Source organism: Vicia villosa, linkage group LG3 (genome assembly GCF_029867415.1).
Source record: "Vicia villosa cultivar HV-30 ecotype Madison, WI linkage group LG3, Vvil1.0, whole genome shotgun sequence".
Lineage (NCBI taxonomy): Eukaryota > Viridiplantae > Streptophyta > Magnoliopsida > Fabales > Fabaceae > Vicia > Vicia villosa.
In genome coordinates, this window is record NC_081182.1 from 204,362,427 (window position 1) to 204,382,224 (window position 19,798).

Here is a 19,798-nt window from a genome sequence, read left to right on the forward strand (position 1 = left end):
ATATAAAAAACATTCAACAACAAAATAAGTTCAACAACAACATAAGTGACTGTATAAGAACTTACAACATTAATAACATTCAACAACAACATTCAAGTTCAAAAACAACAATAACATAGACATGAACAACAACAACAACAACGTAAACATCAACAACAAGAACATAAACGTATCTTACATGCATGATGAATGGTTTACATACTAGAAATATGACGAATAAGTAAAAGAGTTTTGTTCTCCTTTCTTTGGCTTCCTACTCTGACATTTTTGTTATTGTTTTGTAAAAGGGAAACTCAAGAACGAACCTAAATACCTTGCTATTTATGGTTCATCTGACCCCGAGTGAGGCCATAGAACTATACTTGGCGTTGCGTGTTAGGTGAATGAGGATTAGCATCTACAAGGAGTGTTAGCGGGATGATCGCAATTGTATTTGTTGTTTGGAACCATGGTATTCCTATCCGAAATGGATTATCCTTATAATCTCTTATGCATGCACTGTGAGGGTGACTACGTGCATGGCATAGCAACTCGAGCTGAAATCTTAACTCTTCGTGTATGGATTGTTGCCTTCCGAGTAAGTAAACCTTGAATGTGTAGCACTCTTAGATTTCAGCATCCTGAGGAGTGTGATTTGAAGGATTTGAGGAACAATGACCCCAGTAGAGACCTGTTTAGACACCTGTCGGTTGTAACTATAGGATACGCATGTAGATCGTTATGCGCTGCTGAGGTAGGTTACTTGAGTACATGGCCTCAGATTTGGACCACCATATGTTAGTACTACCAGACAGGTATAATGCCACAATATCACTATCATGTACGGGGTGCGGAAATCATCCTTCTTGATAGATGTGGGATGATGTTGCTTTAGAATTCAAGGAAGGAGTCTGACTTAGTACTCATGATAAGCGGATCCAAACTCTCATATGGTATGTCTGATAAGGATCCAAATGTCGCGCACTTGGTTACTCATTGAGGGTGTGTTGTGTAACCTATGTAGACCGGTTGTTACTACTTATGGATTCCCTGTACACGGGAATGGGTCTGCATATATGTTTGTTTGTACTATTTGTGCACTTGTGAGATGATAACTCTAATGGTGGGCGATTCATATGTTTGCTCCGTACTTGCACCAGATGAAAGGATAAACCTCGGACCAATGGTAGACTCGGTTTTACTAATGCATGTACACTGTAGAGCCGAGTGGACTCATAGGATAGGAGGACTCATTGAGACTTAGTAATCTTACTCCTATTATCTTATCATTTTCAGGTGCAGTTTAGAAGTGTCTAATTAGTAGCAAGATTGGATTGAAGATTTTGAAGTGGTGATGGCTCGAAGACCTTGTCAGGTCTCATCTTCCGCTGTAGATCCATTGAAGACGCATGTTTTATACCTTCTTGTACAAATTTCGTGTTGTATTTAATATAGATCTTCTTGTATTTTTGGCTTTTGTATGTACTCAATATCAATTTTAAACGTCGCATGCATAAAATACTAGTCAATTATGTGTGGGGTGTCACAATAATGATTACTAATATATTTCCGGTGAATGAACTTATTCCCTAGCCACATATGGCTCAATTTCTTAGTTTTCTTGATATATTATCGCTAAAATATGAATGTCTAAACGGACATTGAAAAAACTTATTTCAAATAGAGGTAAACTCTACTATCAATTCAGATAAACTAATTTTTATCACCATTTAAATTATTGAATGTATACATGACAATGACCCACTAATACATCATTTTAATTATGTTTTTTTAAGATATCATAGTATTTTCTTCTATTTATGTTTTTTTCTCCTAACCACCAAACCACTTAAGAATCCATGGACACGACCGTGCATCGCAGGGGTCACAATCTAGTATATATAAACCTAAGATTGTCACAAATGTGTCATCATGATGCAACTCAATACAAAAAAAAAATGAAACGAAACAAAGATAACCAAAAAAAGTTTACATGTAAACATGATTTCTTTTTTAATATACCAATATACACGCACAGATTGACAAGCCAAGTCTCTTTCGTGCAATTTTCCTTTCCTCTAACAAGAGTAGAGAACCACTCCCACCCAACATTCTTAGTAACTAACAATATTTCAATAGGATTCCATACACAATTTTTTAACACCACCTTATTTCTACCCAATCAAATACACCAACAAACTAAAAGGCATAAAAAAGCAATAAAAGAATATTTAACAGCTCCACCCAAAATGCGGCGAATGCGGTCCACCACATCAACCCCCAAAACGGCTCCATGGGTGCCAACCATGGCCCTTCTATTCTCCTCCATTGTCAAGCCCAACCAAGCCAGCACCTCCTAATAATAATAATAATAATAATAATAATAATAATAATAATAATAATAATAATAATAATAATAATAATAATAATAATAATAATAATAATAATAATAATAATAATAATAATAATAATAATAATATTCAACCACCATATATATAATATATGATAATATAATATTTAGCTAATAATATTAAAATAATAATAATACTATTAATATAATATACAACAATAACTATTATAAAAATTATAATCATTTCTCTGAATTTTCTAATTATAATTATCTATTGTGTTTATAATTAATAAAAATTATAATTTATTATTCAACCACCACTAATAATAATAATATGAATAACAAATAATAATACAATATTCAAATAATAATAGTTAAATAAAATATTAATAAAGTTAATATAATATTTAGCTACGACTATTAAAAATAATATTATTTATAAAAATTATAATTATTTTTCTATTATACAAATATATATATATATATATATATATATATATATATATATATATATATATATATATATATATATATATATATATAAATAATTTATTAAATTGACATTATATTAGTAATATTTAGTAATATATGAAACATAAATGTAACAATCATCTAAAAAGATAACCAAAAAAATATATTTTAACGAATTGAAGTAGTGAAAATATTATAAAAGTAATGATTTAGAAATATAACTAAAGATTAACTATGATAGTTTAAAGTTTATAATTATTTTATTTTAATATTTGAATAATATAAAATAAAGATATTTTTTAATTTTATTTATAAATAAATTTTCTTAATTTATATTAAAATATTTATTAATTCTTTTTATAGTATGTTAAACTTTAAATTTAATTTTTAATTTAAGTGGACGGACTTTTAATTTAATTTTCTACTAAAAATAATCTTTAAATAATAAATTATCATTTTCTAAAAGGGATTTCAAAGTTGTAATTGAATTAATAAACTATTCTCTTGCGACAACGGACGATTACAGGTTTGAAATCCGATATCAGACACGAGACAGAGGGCGACACCTCAAACTTAATTTTTTTTGCGAAAACTATTCTCTTGTTATATTAATAAACTTCAATTTGCATCAGTAGCAATGATATATTTAAATTACGTTATAGTTTCTCGTTATTTAAATTGAATTAAACCGCTTATTTTTAATTACACACAAACAAACTGATCGTGTCGCCTTAGATGAACACAAAAGTAACAGATATCGGTAATTAGTGATTAATCTCTATGTGATCGATAATCTTTTATAGTAAATTCAATAAAATTGTGCACTTGCGGACTAAGGGTTGTAAGTAGACATCAATATTATTTTCTGGTGTTTTTTTACTACGAATCATCATTTATATTATAAATGATGTATGCTTCAAGCATACACATGGAGGAGTATTATATGGAATGAGAACAACTGACAAACTACTATTATTTGCATTCATCACATCAAATGGATTAAAATCATATATAGCCAATGCAAGACCCACATTTCGCAGATTTGATGCAAACGAAGTATGTGTAAGTCAAATTTCTTCTTAGCTTCTGAATTTTTAGGATGCCTCAACATTCTATCATTGTTATTATATGCTTCATATGTTTCATGCCATCTCATATCCTCCGCCATATTTGACAACAAAAATAATCTCTATAATTGGGATTTCAATGGAAAATAACAAAGAATCTTAGCAGAAATTTCCTTTTATTTCAATGGAAAATAACCTCTTCATTTGATTTCCATTTTGCAAGTGTTACAATTTTTGCAAAACAATCCTTAAAGAGTTTTCATATTGCTCAAAAATCTACACAGATTGTTATATTCTATTACAATATAAATACAATCAATAACTCATACAATGTAGATACATTAAAGTGCATGAACTAATTTCTCAATATTCATAGGAAAACATATATGTCTTCCACCAAAACACCTATTTGCCAATATTTCATTTGCAGCTTCAGTATTATGGGCAAAATCGTAAAAATAATATTCCTTTCGATTTTCACAAGGTTTTCCTCCTTCCACAACACATGAATCCCAAATATTTGTCAAACCTAAACATTAAAAAATGTAAGTGTTACTTAACAATAAAATATTACATGTGACAATGTTTTTACTAGAGAAATTAGTAATTTATTAACTCACCAAATTTTTCAGGGGAATTTTGTATTTTCCTGAACAATTTAAAACTGTCCAAAATAGTGAATAGTGATCCTGAGAGTTTGAATTTAAATTTCAACTCTAGAAGCTTTCTTGGGAGTTTGTTTGTGAAGAGCTTAACTACTTGATTAATAACTTCATTGCAATTTTGAGAATGTGGTGTTTTTATGATAAAACTTGGGATACAACCAATTGGACCAATGCCAATTATCACAAATTTTCTTCCACCTAAATCATAAATTTTCTGAAGAAAAAAAGTTAGTAAAAAATTGATTTTTTATTAGAAAATATATATATGAATCTCATTTTCAATTTTTCTGAAATTTTGGTCTTTTTCTAGTTTATTACAACTTAACACTATGAAATATTAAAAATGAGATTCATTGCAATAAAGTTTATCGCATTCATGCATTCGACATTTTTCGGTCCTTAGATCAAAATAAAATAAAAATTAATTTAAATATCATTTGTAATTTATAATAAGCAAAAAAATATTTAACTTAATGTTCTAACAATTTAATATTTAAATGACTGAAAAAGTGCCGAATGTATGAATGCTTCAAATTGATAAATGCGGCGAATATGGTCGGAAATATCATGAGTTATGTTGAAACTTTTTTGTTGTTGTTAATACTAAGTCGTTAAAACAAATTAAAAACTTACTTTTATATTTGAACCAAGTTGGTCCAAAAGGTGATCTGCAAATTCTTCAGGATTAACCATTTTGTTTGGTCCCATTGCTTGTTTAAAATAATTAAGAATATAATCATTGGCACCAGTTGATAAAAGAAATATAGATTTTGATAAGTAGTTCCTCAATTCTGTTTTGGTTTTAAAGTTTCTTGGAAGATCATTCATCACTGTTGAGGTGAAATATTCAATTTGTTTCTCCAATGACAAGCACTCTCCCTTAAACACACAAAAAATAAAAAAAATATATACATATGATGAGTAACTAGCAATTCTTAAATGAATAAAAAAGATTGTAAATTTCCGCAAATCCTATTTCAACTGATAAAATATTGCTATTGTAAATTTCTCACAGTTGTTTCGGTAAATTAAGTTTTTTTTTCTTACATTTCTCGTTGAATTCAAGATTCCACATGAGCCAGACGCATAGTTGATACCCGATACTATTTGATATCTTTCCGTTGCTGAGACACCGATGTATGGAGGTGGCATTGGTAAACCTAATTTAATAGCTGAAAAAAATCATCTTAGAAAAAAAATTCTTGCGATCCAAGAAACTATCATGATTAAAAAGTAAATTTCAAGAAGTATCATAATAATATTATGAGATACCAATAAGATCTGCAAAGGTTTTGCCATTGGTAAACCTTTCAGTAGAGCAGTTATTAAAATCAATGCCATAAGGAAATCTATTAGCTTTAGAAATTGTATTCAAAATGTTGTTATTTCCAGCATCTACACTTGAGTCACCAAAAACATACAAAGCTGGAACAAGGCTCTTTGTAGAATAACAATTTGCCAACAAAAGTTGGAGACCAATAAGGGACATAACCCAAAAAAGTTTACATGTAAGCATGATTTCTTTTTTAATAGAAATATATGAAAATGGTGAATGATGTTTGGTCTTATATATGATTATTAAGAATGTTTGTTTTATGTTTAGTGGTCAAATATCTTAGACAACTTTTTTTAACAATGTTTTTGTTATGTTTTGTTATCAAATAATTTAAACAACTTTGTTATAAAAGGTGTATAATTTTATTGAAAACAAATAACCGTGAATCAATTAGGAAGCATATATGGACAATGAAACAAATTAATATGGTTTTTTTTCATGAAATATAAATGTTGAAAATAATTTTAGTTTTGGGAAAATGATATCTAGGATTTGACAATTAGCCGTAGACATCTTCCAACTTGAGTTGTAGTGTCCAAACAAATTTTCTATTATTAATTTATCCTAATATCATAAATTATTTTGATATATGTTGTTTTCATAAGTTCTCTCAAATAAATAGTATCACAAAATTTATGCTAATAGGTAAATTCTAATGAGTCAATAAAAATAAATATTTAGTCTCACTAATCTTTTAATTTGTTAGTCTATTTAACATTAGTTGGACTGCTTGTTTATAAATGTTCAAATGAAGTAGGCTATTAGGTCAATCAGGTCTTCGAAAAGGTTAGGTTTAGGACTAAAAATAAGTCTATGTAGACTATAGGTGAGACTTAGGGTTTGGACTCTTTGAATACTTAGGTTTGACAAAACTTAACCCGACCCATCCTATTTCTACCTCTTGGTTTAAGAGACAAAGCCGACTATGGGATGGATACACTCCAGAGACGCATATAATCTTAGGTGGTCATTTTTCCATTATCTGTTGGATAGGAAAGAGTATTGGATCTCAAGACACCTATCACACGAGAGGATTATCTCAAAGAGTATTTTACAACCTTTGGATCCTAAACTCTAACTATAAACTTTATCGACAGACTCAAACTTATGTACACAATATTCAATATCTTAAAATTTGCACTTATGATCGTCACAAGTTTGATTGTCAAAGTGTTTGGAAGCATACTTTCACACAATTAACATATTGCAAAGATCACCATAGTGGAGATCACCAACGCCATCATCATCGACAAAAGTTTGAATAAAGGGTCTTATCAGATTATTTGGCTTTGATTATGAAAATCATTCTTCAACGTTTCAAACTTCACTTCTAGCTTAATGACAAACTCTGAATGCACGATAATCAAAGATTTTCTCTCATAAAAATACGTCGATAGTTTTTTGCGAAATCTCTTAAAGAATAATTGAAGAAAATCAAAGAATATCTAGAAATAGAACAACCTAATGAGACAGTCAAGTCAAAGCACTAAGAAAAAATTGGAGGCAACACCGAGAGAACTCACCCTTTGCGGCAGAATGTCCAATCTATGGAACAACATCCTCTTCTCTGAAATTCAGGATCGTATTAGGGCTAAGGATGTCTTTGAGTTATTTGGGTGTCATGGAAATGTGGTGGAAGTGGTTATACCACCCAAGCCGAATAAGTTCGGTAAGAGGTATGGTTTTGCTCGGTTTACAAACGTGGAGGATGAGCGAATGCTGACTGTGAGGTTAGATAATATTGTGATTGACGAAAAGAAGATGCATGCCAATGTTCCAAGGTTTGAAAGGAAGAGGAGACCAGGGGGTGGAGGGGGTTCGGGAGGCTTAGAGGGGAGAAGGTTTGCTTTCGGGCCGGGGAGTAGGCTAGATACTGGTGGTTCGGGAGGTTCATCTTCAAAGGGAGTCAGGAATGAAGTTTCTTATGCCAATGCGGTTTCCTCGGGCAAGCAGCTCTATCTGGAGATAAGTAGGGTCAAGAACTTTGTTCCCCTTGAAGATGTTAAGAGTAGATTGGCCAAGGCGTTTGTGGGTGTTGTTCAGTGTCCCGGTTCATCTTACAATATCCAAACTCAGTTTGAAGTTGAAGGTATGTTTTCTATCAAATTCACTCCTTTAGGGGCCAATTTGTGTCTCCTTGAAGAGAAAGAGGAAGGGTTCATCAGTGAGCTGATAGGAGAAGGTGCAACTTGGTGGAAGCAGTGGTTCAAGATCATTAGACCATGGAACGCTTCAGATGTTGATTCGGAAAGGGTGATGTGGATTCGTATTTACGGTGTTCCTTGTTATGCCTGGTGTGCCGAGTTTTTCGTTAGTCTTGCTGATTCTTTTGGTTCGTTTATTTGTCTTGATGAAAATATGGCGAACAAGTTTTGTATGGATATAGCAAGGATGATGGTGAGAGTGCCCTCTACGTTTTCGTTGATGGATAAATCAGTGGTAAGGAAGAAGAAAGGGAGGATGAAGAAGATTTCATAGGAGACACTGTTTTATCCGATGGTCAATATAATTCTTCTTTTCGAGGAGTAGATAGTGACTATCAGAAGAAGGGGAAAGACAAGTCAACTCAGCAGGAGGATTCTTTCACTAAAGAAGTTTCTTTTGACAGAGAGGTAGAGAAAGTTCAGTAAAAGGTGAGGGATTGTTTCGGCGCTTTACCTTTACGCTCTGATGCTAAAGATACGGCTGCTTTTTTGCTTTCTACTTGTGGGCCCGATAGCAGTGAAGAGGTTGTTCCCTGTAGTGACGAAGGAAAGAAGAAAGCAAAAAAAATAATAAAATATAAAAAGTTTTCTGATTTTTTTTGGCCTAAAAAAAAGGTTGTATCCCGACCCAAGAAAAACAAGAAAACCAAGAGAACGCGTTATATGGATGCCCTCAGTTTCGGTGGGGCAAGATATGTGGATAGCGCTAAGTCTTCTGATCCAATCTCTATTGGTTCTCTACCGGAGATGGATAATAACAATGATGGCGCCTTATTGGGTGCAAATTCGATAGGAAAAGTAACATTAACACATGTCACTTGCTTGGGACTCACTTGTCTCCTGGCATAGCAAGAAACAAGCAAGTGTCATGCTATTCACTAGTGAGGCAAAACATGTTGTTGCAGGTAGTTGTTGCTCTCAAATTATCTGGATGAAACAACAACTCAGTGATTACAGTGGTAATCTTGGAGATTTTCCGTTAAGATGTGATAACAACTTGCAGCGTAAACCTCGTTGAGCTTAGGCACAACTTTATTAGGGTCATGTTGAAAAAGAGGGTGCATACTTGAATTTTAGACCTCTTTTAATCAAGTCGTAGATATTTTTACAAAACCTCTTCCCAAAGAAAGCTTTTTCTTCATAAGAATTGAGCTAGGAGTTTTAAACAAATCATGCATGGATTAGTATTTTTATGTACCTTTTATCGTTCTTTCTATTCCCTTTCTTAAAGTGATACTTTATGATCTATGTGCCTTGATTATTTTTTCTTTTACCACTCCAATTATATATCCATCTATTTTTCTTTTACCACCTCCCTGAGAGATACGTTGACATCATCAAAAGGATGAGAATATGGACCTATATGCTTGCAGGTATGAAGTTGATGATCCCAGAAAAGAACCTTCCTGAAGTTTTAATGACGACAACACTAATTATTTATGAAGTGGTGGTAAAGACTTTCCAACTCTCTGATGATGGTGACCAAACTTTGAGACATATCAAGCCTCATAAAGTAGGATACTCATGATTCCATTGAAGTACTTATTTGATCGATGTATCTGGAAAAAGATCTTAGAAGCCTCACAGTTTTGAAAGAGAGGAAGTGTGAAAGCTCGCCAGATCGTGTCTGAGTGACGAGAGTTTTCTAAAAGTAGGTGAGTAACTCATAGGATACTAAGGAAATTCACACATACGCACGCTTAAAAGCTATTCTGAACATATTTTTTAACCTTCAAATCTATTAAAAATTATTTCAAGCCCTAGCCAACTAATTAAGAAACTTTTAGCTTCTTTTTGAAACATTTTTTGAAATACCCAGTCGATTGGGAATATGTTCAATCAATTGGACAATTCAAAAAACTTGTCTAAATCATTATGATAGTTCCTCATTTATTTGGTTAGGCTCTAAAACATGTTTAGGTTGTTTTATACGAGAAATAGTGGTTTTAAATATGTTTTAGTGAGAATGTGATTTAGCTATATTACTTTATGAAAGCGTACTTTATGTTTTTAGAAAACAATGTTCTCTCAGACTCGACTGGACGAGATTTCACCATTCCATTATTTCATATGATGAAGCTTCATGACTTTTTCAAATAAACCAATTATATAAGCACTTGTTTGAATCTTCTTGGAGATGAGGCTTGCGATATCTTCAATTTAAATGCCATCATTAGAGGATGTTTACAGTGATCTTCAAACCTTAACTCATCTAATATGATCTTAAACAAATTGTGGTGTGCATCTTTGATCGCTTGAGATAGTTGTAGCACTTACTTGGCTTTATGTTTTGTTGTCAAGTTGTCATCAATGCATCTACATGAGTTATCATCAGTGATGTATCTTATTGAATTGTCACTTCCTGATTAACTTGCAAACACATGGTTCCAACAGTACCACATACTCCCACCTAGTATATCTCTAGTTTTTTAGAGATCTAGAGACGGCGAGTGACTACGTTTAGGGGAAAACAACACTAGATTTCTTGTATATGAAGATAAATATTGCAATAAAAAGTATAAGTAATGAAACGACTAGAAAAATATATGACACTTAGGTAAATTTTCGTGTATTAATTTAATAAGGGTCATGCTAACGAGTGCCCCAGGGGCACTGGTTAAGCATTCCAAATTAAGAAAATATTTTAGATTCAATGCATTGAATACACCTAATTTTCTTTAAAAAAGTTAATCATTTATATTTTCAGTTCATTTAATACATATATTTTAGGTAAAAACATATCTTTTTACTTTATTAAATAATGTTTAACTTACCTTTTTAATCTCTTGACCAGTGCCCCTGGGGCACTCGTTAGCATTACCCATTTAATAAATTGTTCAAAAATGATTAGGATACTTTTATTCAGGCGTGGTTTTATCACAACTTTCTAGGTGTTTATGCACGGGAGATCGATTAAGAGTACAAAAATACTAAGCCTCGTGAAAACATTTTTATCAATGATGCATTTCAATTGAAGAGGATGAAGATGGGGGGCAATGGTTTTCATGTGACCTAGTAGGATGCAATTTGTAGGTTGGTTTCGTTTTGTTCAAATTTAGTGGTATTTTGTATACACTATTATAATGTATTCAATTTGACATTTTACATTATATTTTGGATATTTTTGGTTCAATTATTATTTTTTGATACTTCTTAGGTTATTGCCTATGTTTTAGTATAATTTAAATGTGTCATTACCAAAGACGTTTTTTAGTTAAATTATTATTTACTACAACACAAAATTTCAAAATTTATAATTTGGATCCCAACAAATGGGGGTTTGGCATAGTTGAAGTTCTATAATCCCAACCCAAATTAAGGGATTTTTGACAAAGTCTGAATTCTATAATCCGCACATAAGCACAAGAGTGTTTGTCATAGTCTGAATTCTATAATTTAAAATGTGTCATTGGAATTTTTGTTTGTGTGATCTAGATTGCATGAACACTTTTTATGGATTCGAATGTATATAAAGTTATATAAAATGATGTGAATTGTTCATTAACAATTTACAATAGAAAAACAATAAACTCTTCATATCCATACCTAGTCATAATAAACTTTAACCTAACTGAAATTTACTATAACAAGGGAACCTCTCCTTATTTGTTCAAGATCAATATTGAGGTTACATTGTTTGGTCTGAAGCACAAATTAGGCCAAATGAATTTGTATCTCAATCTTGATTATATAAGAGTGGTGTAGTCATTGTTGAGTATTAACATTTTTCCATAGGCAATTATGAACGTGCTTGCTTCACCAGCATGCAACTACGCAACGATGATGATGTGAGAACCATATTCTCAATATTTGGTTTGTATAGTTCCATGGGGCCTATCAAGTTAGATTTATTAATGTTATATGTTTAAGCATGATTTATCACACGACACTACGCCAAATTTGTCTTTTAGCAGCACCCCTACTAAAGCGCTTTTAGGAAAAAGCGCTGGTATAGGTTTCGCTAAAAACAAAATAAAAAAACACGCATATATATATATATATATATATATATATATATATATATATATATATATATATATATATATATATATATATATATATATATATATATATATATATATATATATATATATATATATATATATATATATATATGAACATGATTTTAGTGTTTATTCATATGTTTTTTATAGTTGAAATTCTGTTTTTATCTTTGATACATAGCTATAAAAGATTTTTCTTTTCTTAGATTCTTGAGGTGATAAACTATCTATGGAATTTGTTGAATTAGTAATTGCCTGATATTAGTTTCTTGAGGTGAATCTTGCCTTTGAAAGGTTCCGGTTGTTATAAGTAATCTAGTAATTTTGATAAATGATATGTTTTGATTAGGAATTGTAAAATTCATACGCGGCAGCAACACTTTTCTAATCTTTGAGAACTTATTAAACTTCTTGACATAGCTTAGTAGTTGTTATAAACTGTTAGAAATTGTGTCTAATATGTCATGTCTAATTAGTTTCAATTCAAATTGAATTGTTATTATAATATTCTTATATAATTTCAATATGTCTTAAGATAAGATTCAATAGCATCTTCTTCTTCAATTAGTTTCGTGAATAATTAGTGTTTCTGTTTAGCTTACTTAACAATAAATCCATGATTTACTATTGTTGTTGTGGTTTCCCGGATACTAATAGCATGATAAAACCATGAGTTAATTATTGTTTTGCCCACTTTTGAACTTAATTGGAATATACCATGAGCCGTGGTACACATGTATGCATCTGTTCTTTCTCTTGTTTGTAGTTACTAGTTAATTGATAATTGATTTCATATCATTTTAAATAATTGAGTTCTAGATTGGGTTTATTTTGATATTTGTTAGTAGTGGTGTATTTAACTGCATCGTGTGTGTGTTTAATTTTACAGTTACTTTGAAGTCTCTGGTTTCTACTTGTACAACGCCGATTCAAACCTACCCATCTCCCACATCAAGTCTAACTCAGGTTACTATCCCTTTCTTCTTGCTTATAGTTTGTTGTTTTCTGCTTATAGTTTATTGTTTATGGTTCTATTTAATTTCAATTTAGTGTCTCTCAATCAGTTTTTTGGTTTGTGGACTTATATTACCTTGAAATAAGGTAATGTCTTCTTTAAGAAATCGGGTATTCTGATTAGGTATTCTGATTAGGTATTCTATTATTCACACTTTATAAGATCTCATTAGGTATTCTGATCAAGACATAATGATGATAGCTATTTATTTTCTTGACAGAATTCCTTAGTACCTGATAGAGAAACCAAGAAGCATTTGTTTAGCTTAATTAAGACATGGATAAGACATGGATGTATTCAAACCGATTGTCGAAAGAGTACGAGAAAGGGGTATGGGAATTCGTTGAGTTTGTGGTTGCGCACTCCGAAGACCCGATTCGAATGCCGTGTCCTTGCTTGGGTTGCTGTTATGGGGATAAGGTTGACGGGAATAAGTTGGCATCGCATTTACTACGGTTTGGAATTGATAGAAGTTATACATGTTGGACAATGCATGGTGAGAAAAGTAACGAGAATGTTGAGTTGAGGTGTAATAGGAAGTATGCTTCAAACGAAGACTGCACAGACACATACGATTGCGATCGAGTCGAAGAGATTGCAGAAGCGCTTGAAGAAGATCTTGAGGATTGTCCCAAAATGTTCGAGAGGTTGGTAAGCGATGCAGAGAAACCGTTGTATGATGGTTGTTCAAAATTCACAAGATTGTCTGCGGTGTTAAAGTTGTACAACTTAAAGGCGGACAATGGGTGGTCGGATAAAAGTTTCACAGAGTTATTAGCCCTTATGAAAGATATGCTACCAAAGGATAATGTTCTTCCCAATCGAACGTATGAAGCCAAAAAGATGTTATCCTCTATTGGCATGAGCTATGATAAGATACATGCATGTCCAAACGATTGCGTTTTGTTTCGAAATGAGTATGCAGCGTTGAATGAGTGTCCTAAATGCGGTGCCCCTCGATATAAGAAAAAGTTGTCTCCGGCTAAAGTCTTATGGTATTTTCCTATAATTCCGAGATTTAGACGCATGTATCGTAGTGAGACCGATTCAAGACACTTGACTTGGCATGCAGATGAAAGAATTATTGATGGAAAGTTGCGACATCCGGCAGACTCACCACAGTGGATGAAAGTTGATACTGATTATCCTGAATTTGGAAGAGAAGCAAGAAACCTTTGCTTGTCATTGTCTACTGATGGAATGAACCCGCATGGTATTCAAAGTATCTCGCATAGCACCTGGCCTGTGATTCTTATGATTTATAACCTACCTCCGTGGCTATGTATGAAGCGTAAGTACATGATGTTATCTATGCTAATTTCTGGGCCTAAACAACCAGGGAATGACATAGACGTATACTTGGCACCCTTAATCGAAGATTTAAAATTTTTGTGGGAGAACGGTGTGGAGGTTTACGATGGGTATAGGAAAGAAAGTTTCAACTTGAGGGCGATGTTGTTTGGAACAATTAATGATTTTCCAGCATACGGAAATCTATCCAGGTACAGCAATAAAGGTCAAAAAGCGTGTCCTGTTTGTGAAGATGAAACCGATACGACACGATTGGAGCTTTGTCAAAAGAATGTCTTTCTCGGCCATCGTAGATTCTTAAATTCTAATCATCACTACCGTGGGTGGAGAAAAGCATTCAATGGAAAGGCCGAACATCGTACAGCCCCGCCTTTTTTGTCAGGTGATCAAATTTTTGAAAAGGTTAAAGATGTGAGCACTCAGTTTGGCAAGCCTTTTGCACATTCACTTGTCAAGGGTGGGTGGAAGAAGAAGTCAATTTTTTTTGAACTTCCATATTGGAAGTCGTTGTACATAAGACATTTCCTGGATGTTATGCATATTGAAAAAAATGTATTTGACAGCGTTATAGGTACGTTACTCAATATACAAGGAAAGTCTAAGGATGGCGTTAACATAAGGAATGACATGGTAAACATGGGGATGAGAACTGAATTGGGACCCGTGACGAAAGGAAGACGAACATATCTGCCACCTGCTGTTTACACTCTATCTAGAAAAGAGAAGAAAACATTGTGTAAGTTCCTCAGTGAAGTTAAAGTTCCAGAAGGCTACTCTTCAGATATTAGAAGACTTGTGTCCATGAAAGACCTCAAGTTAAAGAGTTTGAAGACGCATGATTGCCATGTTATAATGGAACATTTTTTACCAATAGGTATACGTTCTATTCTGCCAGAAAAAGTAAGAAGCGCAATAACTAAACTGTGTTTTTTCTTCAGGTCAATTTGCAGTAAGGTGATCGATCCCGCGATCTTACCAACATTGCAAAAAGAGATAGTTGTTACTTGATGTGATCTTGAAATGTATTTTCCTCCCTCGTTTTTTGACATAATGGTTCATCTAGTCGTTCATCTTGTGAAAGAGACACAATTGTGCGGACCAGCTTATATGAGATGGATGTACCCTGCTGAACGTTATATGAAAACATTAAAAGGGTACGTGAAAAACAGAAGTCGACCGGAGGGTTGTATTGCCGAACGATACGTTGTTGAAGAAGCGGTTGAGTTTTGTACTGAATATCTGTCAAATGTTCAATCAATTGGACTCCCCAAATCTCATATTGTCGAAAAAAAGAAGGAAAAAGGCTAATTGGAAATAAAGTTGTGACAGTATCAATGGTCGAACGGGATCAAGCGCACTTGTATGTTCTGCACAATGAGATTGAGGTTGAGCCGTATGTTAAAATGCACAAGGTTGTTCTCCGAGATTTAAATCCGAATAGAAATGATAACTGGATAGTACGAGAGCACAATCGAAGTTTCATACCGTGGTTTAGGGAACATATTTATTCAAAGTATCGTTCAGATCCTGCTTCAGTAACAGAAAGGTTGAGATGTTTAGCCTATGGTCCAAGTATAATTGTGTTTTCTTATAGCGCATACGCAATTAATGGATACACATTTTATACCAAAGAACAGGATGATAAAAGTACTATGCAAAATAGTGGTGTTACCTTGGTAGCTGAAGCAATGCACATATCAAGTGCGAATGACTTAAATCCGAAATTTGCAAATTTGTCATATTTTGGGGTTATCGAGCGCATTTTGGTGTTTGATTACGCGAAGTTTCAGATTCCTGTATTTGGTTGCAAGTGGGTTGAAAATAATAGTGGCATACGAATGGATAAGTCAGGATTTTTGCAAGTGGATCTCAATAGGGTAGGGTACAAAGATGAGCCTTTCATTCTAGCCTCTCAAGCTAAACAAGTGTTCTATGTCAATGATCCGACAAGTATGAAATGGTCTATAGTGCTTTTATCTAACAAAGTAGTTGATGAAAACATTGAAGATCAAGGTGATATTGGTGTTGGCATTGAATCTTGTACAAGAAACGATCAAAATGAGAATGAATCTTGTACTAGAAATGATCATAATGAGGGTATTTGGATCAATCCAACCGTCCGCGTTGTTAAGAGACGCGTAGAACACAATCCTACCAAGAAAAGAAAGAGACGTTAGTGATAAAGGTAATAGTATACATATTCCGACTAATTTGCTTTATTCAATTTGTACCGATTGTTATATATACAATTTGTATAGTTTTTTTCAACCATATATACATATTCCGACTAATTTGCTTTATTCAATTTGTACCGATTGTTTTATTCAATAGTATACTTATTCAATTTTGGTGCATATTTTCATTTTGTACATAACTTTTGAACCATGTATCCGTTTGTCTACTTCTTTACATGTAACTATACTATTTTGACGATTCCGGAGCTGCTCATGCACTTATCTTTACATTTCGGGACTGTTTTTTTATCGGTTTTGCTTCTGCCCGTAATCAAAAGTCGGGCTTAGGGTCTGAATTTCGGAAAACCGACTTTATTTTTGAGTCCGTGGGGACGATTTACCATAGCCATGTAAATTTCGTTCAATTCCGACAACTTTCTTTTTTTGACGCTTATTTTGATTTCACCGATTTCGTTTCCGATTTACTTGTACATGCATGGTTTGACTTCCATTTGACTTGTATAGATTGTTATCTTATTAATAGTGTACTAATGTGCTTTAGTTTGTTTGATACAGGTTCAACGGCTCCAGATAGAGATGCTCCACCTGAAAACTCACAAGAAAACTCACAAGAAAGAGATGCTCAAGAAAGAGATGCTCCAGATACAAATGCTCCACCTGATACTGAAGCAAAAGAAGTTGCACGAGGCATCACCATTATGAAGGGAATCATTCGACATAGAGACCAAGGATTAATATACCATTTGGAATGGAATTCTGATAACCAACCAATTGGTCCTAATTCTGCAAAGTTGACAAGCAATATTGGTACACTTGTTCGTATGCATATTCCAGTCTCCGTAGCTAAATGCAATCTGAAAAGCGAAGAGTTGGATGCAAAAAAAAAAAAGCGATTTGGGACGAGCTTAAGGTATCATATATGGTTGTTCTTATTATCTTGACGATAATTTGTTTAAATTACTTATACTAAAACACTCTATGCGTATGTTTTTTTGCAGAGGACTTTTGACATACCAAATGAGCGTAGACGCTACATACTTAGTTTGGCCGGAAAAAGATATAGAGGGTGGAAAGCTTTTTTGACAAACACCTATCTTAAGGATAAAGATGGAAACTTTCTTGAAGAGGCACCGGGACGGCCAAAAAAATATGAGCTATTCATTGATGAAGAAGATTGGGCTAAGTTTTTAGAGCAAAGAGATGAAGCTTTTCGGAAAAGGAGTGCCACAAATAGTGCGAGAGCATCAAAACCCGCGTATCCATACAAAAAAGGGCGTTTGGGATATGCACGCTTAGAGGATAAAATTGTAAGTAAATAGAAATGCGTTTTAATTAATTGTCTAAATGTGTTTTATTTGACGATTTTATCATTTGTGTCAATGCATAGTTAGAGGAGACTAAAAGTGAGGAAACCTCACTTCCTGTACATGTGTTGTGGAAGGAAGCTCGTGTGGGCAAGAATCAAGCTGTCGATCCCGATGTTCAAAGAGTTTATGCTGAATGTGTAAGTATAATACTGTGTCTTTAATTAAATCAAATGTTTTTTAATATATAAATGATTTTTTATCTCCACTAATAATTATTGAAATGTAAATGAATTACAGGAGACCTTGTCGCAATCGGTATCCACCAGTGAGGACCAGGATGATAGGAGCGTACTTAGTAGAGCACTAGATGCTCCTGAGTATCCCGGTCGGGTGAGGGGTAAGGGTCATGGTGTGACTCCAACCTCTTTTTACAAGCATCCTAGGAGAAGAAATCCTTCCAATGAAGAAGTGTTGCAAAAATTGCAGGAATTGCAAGCACAAATCTCTGAATTGCAAAGAGATAAAGATATGTATATGAGAGAAAAGTGCAATACTGCATCGGTGAAAGAAACTAGTGATAAAGCTAGTTTCAACTGTCAAAGAAAACTTCCCGAGGTAATTATAAATTTCTTTTCCTTAAAAATTGTTCTATTTTATTAATGATAATGACTTTATATTTACTATTGGTTTAGGGCATTTCTTCTTGCCAACTATACTTATCGTCGCCGAATTATCGCCTAGTTGGCAAGGGAAAAGTGCACAACACTGTGGGAGATTTACTTCACCATAGACCGCTCCCGGATGGACACCTGAAAGTATCAGTTGATGTTGTATTAGATCATGATGCGGTGCTACCGGTATCTGACATGGTCTCAGAGACAACATTGATGCGAGATGCAATAGGGTCATTTGTTGCATGGCCCTCGGAGCTCATTATCATTGGTGATGAGGTATATTGAAAACCATTATGAATCATTTAGTTTTCGAATGTCAATTCTGCACCGTTACGTTAATTATTTTTTACATTTTAATTATAGACTACTCCTACAAAACCCACAATTAAAGGTAAAGGGATTTTACAAGAGGAGGAGTCTGTTGCATCACTAAAAGAGGTACATTTAAGGTGTTAATATACAATTTGAATCAAAAACTGCATGATTTTATATTTTACCAATTGTTATATGATTTTTAGGCATCTGCTCGGGGTCACAACAAGTGACACAACAAGTTCGTAGCGTACCATCTAAGGGTCCTCCGAAGCAAGCGGCAAAAAAAGGTGGTGCTTTTGTGCCTCGATACCGGACGACGCTCGGAACACTTGTTGATATGTCCGATTTGAAGGATGGTGCTCTCCGTAATATCAATATGGATGAAGGTGTCTTTGGTGTTGAATTCATGTCACATATTGCAATAGATGACTTGGAAGAGGTTTTTACGCATGAACAACTAGGCGTCGCTAATATGCACTCATACATCCGGTAATATTCACTCATCCGATATATTATTTAATTAGTCGAACAATTTATTTACACATTTCAATGAAAATAATCTAATATGTTTATTATGTTTTTATTTAAGGTTGTTGCATGACAGAGTGTTGCGCGGGACTGCATTGTCAAACAGATTCCGTTTCGTGTCTTCCGCCCATTGCAGCGGAATGACAATTGCTTCGGAACCGGAATCAGTTAGACAGCGCTTAGTCGATAGATTCATGTCCTCCGGCAATACAAAAAGTCTGATTCTTTGGGCGTATAATACCCGACCAGTAGGGTTAGTTTCTCATTCTTGGTTCATCTAATCTTTGTTTCTTATGCGTAGTAAAATTTTCATATAACCTATTGTTTTAATTTATAGAGCACACTGGTTGTTGCTTGCTATCAACCCGATAAGAGAA

The 19,798-nt window shown here is 33.4% G+C and overlaps 1 protein-coding gene across 1 annotated transcript; it reads right to left on the bottom strand.

The window, feature by feature from the left end:
• Positions 1–4,208: 4,208 nt before the first annotated feature.
• Positions 4,209–6,048, bottom strand: LOC131659760 (GDSL esterase/lipase At2g03980-like). Its single transcript, XM_058928906.1, has 5 exons — positions 5,805–6,048; positions 5,580–5,704; positions 5,166–5,411; positions 4,488–4,746; positions 4,209–4,396 (listed from the first exon to the last, which is right to left on the bottom strand). The coding sequence occupies exons 1-5, from the start codon at positions 6,046–6,048 to the stop codon at positions 4,209–4,211; spliced, it is 1,062 nt and encodes a 353-aa protein (XP_058784889.1).
• Between the last annotated feature and the right edge of the window lie 13,750 nt (positions 6,049–19,798).